Source organism: Puma concolor, chromosome E4, assembly GCF_028749965.1.
Source record: "Puma concolor isolate L17-30 chromosome E4, mPumCon1.1.hap2, whole genome shotgun sequence".
In the NCBI taxonomy this organism is placed as follows: Eukaryota; Metazoa; Chordata; class Mammalia; order Carnivora; family Felidae; genus Puma; species Puma concolor.
Genome location: NC_141683.1, coordinates 3,665,398 through 3,667,733, shown reverse-complemented (window position 1 = coordinate 3,667,733; position 2,336 = coordinate 3,665,398). Strand labels below are relative to the sequence as shown.

The 2,336-nt window shown below is 54.0% G+C and overlaps 1 protein-coding gene across 1 annotated transcript; it reads right to left on the bottom strand.

Annotated features, from left to right (window-relative positions):
* Nucleotides 1-357: 357 nt before the first annotated feature.
* LOC112851821 (olfactory receptor 10Z1) lies at nucleotides 358-1,299 on the bottom strand. Its single transcript, XM_025915292.2, has one exon. It carries the CDS (start codon nucleotides 1,297-1,299, stop codon nucleotides 358-360), a length of 942 nt encoding a protein of 313 aa, XP_025771077.2.
* Nucleotides 1,300-2,336: the final 1,037 nt, after the last annotated feature.

The window sequence follows — 2,336 nt, the reverse complement described above, 5'->3', positions numbered from 1 at the left end:
GGCCTCAGCCAGCCCTGCTTTGAACTTGAAGTGCCAAGCTGCTCTCTGTTCAGCCGAGCTGGAAAATTCTTAACGAATGGGGTTTCCGTGGTGGCGGCTCTTAGGCCGAAAGTGGAAATTCAGATTCTGAGCTCAGTGGGAGTTAAGCACCATGGACAGAGCAGGAAGCCCTGCTCCGCTCCCCCAGCAGCCCTCCCCCCGCTCCCCACCCCGGGACTGTAGGCTGCAGGATTGGGCTCTCCCAGAGGGTTGGGGATGGGACAGCTTTGACCTGAGACGCAGAGTATGTGGCCGGTTGGCCTGGGTTCCTGTTCTCAGTCCAGCCTACTCAAAGGAGGCTGAGCCACGAGAGAGCCTTCATCCTGCACCCAACAACCTCCCTCGGAAGGCACTTCTCAGGGCTGTTTGCACAGCCCGATTCCTTAAACTATAAACAATAGGGTTGAGGAGAGGGGTCACCACAGTATAGGTGACTGCAATCAGCTGATCCCGCTCAAGAGAGTAACTGGCTTTGGGCCTCAAGTACATGAAGGAGGCACAGCCATAGTGGATGATGACCACTGTGAGATGTGAGGCACAGGTGGAGAAGGCCTTCTTCTGCCCCTCAGTGGAGGGGATCCTCAGGATAGCTGCCAGAATGTAGGCGTAGGAGACGGTGATGAAGGAGAAAGAGACCAGGAGGACCAGCAGGCTAAGGATGAGGATGCCCAGCTCACTCGGGCCTGTGTCCCCACAGGCCAGGCTCAGCACTGGCGGCGTGTCACAGAAAAAGTGCTGGATCTCGTGGGAGCCGCAGAATGGGAGGTGGAAAATGACCAGTGTCATTCCCAGCCCAAAGAGGTACCCACTCAGGAAGGAGGTGCCAACCAGCCGGGCGCAGAAAGGAGGATCCATGCGGCTGGCATAGTGCAATGGGGCACAGATGGCCACATACCTGTCAAAGCCCATGACGGCCAGGAGGAAGCAGTTGGTACAGGCCCACGAGGCAGAGAAGAACATCTGGGCCGCACAGCCCTCATAGGAGATGGCCTGGCCCCCCATGACCAGGCTGGAGAGCATCTTAGGGATGATGCCCAAGGTGTAGCAGGTCTCAGAGAAAGACAGGAAGGAAAGGAGGAGGTACATGGGGGTGTGCAGATGGCTGTCCAGCCTGATGACCACAATAATGAAGACATTGCTGGTCAGGGTGACCAGATACAGAGAGAAGAAGAGTGCAAAGAGCAGGAGCTGAAGCTCCCCGAAGCCGGAGAAGCCCAGGAAGACAAAGCCCCTCCAGGCGGTTGCATTGGTCTGCCCCATCCTCGGTGGTACCCTCATAGATGTGTGGATCCCTTCCCCCTTGTCTGTAGATGCCCCGCTTCTTTACAAGGCAGGATGAGGTGGGTTCTCATTCCTTTGTGCCTGTTGGAACTCAAAAAGATGGCTGTAATTTAGACAGCCATCAAACCTCAGAAAGGTATTTATCTCATTAGAGGCACAGATATGTGGATCCATTTCACATGCATGTATATGCATGCACAGGCATGCACAAAGGCACACAATGTGCACACATGTGCACACACATAGACACACACGTGTACATGCACACCAGGTGCAAAGCCCTCACACATAATCATGCATATCTCCTCAGTACACCGCACGTTCGCCATTAATGACCATATCCACCAATCACAAATACATCAGGCATGCTATAAATGCACATCTATTGAGATAGCACATAAATAAGTAGATGTGTGCACCACACATATATTCATACCAACATCATATATACACCCGCATAAGAATATTCACGTGGACACATACGCATCGCCTGTTAGAACGTGATGGGGGGTGGCTTAATGGACATTGTTTTATGAGTCAGGCAGCAGAACCGAGACTAGAGGAAAAGTGTCTGTGTCCTAATCTAACAATCCTTCCCCTAGTAAACAACTCTTCTCAGACACCGTGGGATATGCACTCCCATGAACACGGAGCTCAGCAAGAATCCCTTGTCTGTGTCGCTCTCCCAAAGTCTTTTCCATATAAGTCCACGCCTAGCACTGGAGGAAGCATGAGAACTCAGGGAAAGGGCGGGTCCCCAGCACACCGATCAGCTGCCAGGGGCTGCTGCTGGGAGACTGGGCAGGGGGGGCTCTCTACTCACCCTCACCCGAAGAGGCTCATGGGGAGGCAAGCCCTCCTTCTCAGCGACCATGCTCTACGTGCCGCCCCGCCACCCTGCCTGCAGGAGAAGAGACCTGAGATCCATCTCAAAACTCCTGCTGTGGGCAAAAGGCGATGTTCCCAGGTTATACCAGGACAGCTTCCACACCTGTGGACCCAGGAGGTGAGTCATC

Bases quoted from the DNA above. Each gene is read 5' to 3' on its own strand.
- LOC112851821 (XM_025915292.2), bottom strand. From the start codon at position 1,299: ATGGGGCAGACCAATGCAACCGCCTGGAGGGGCTTTGTCTTCCTGGGC.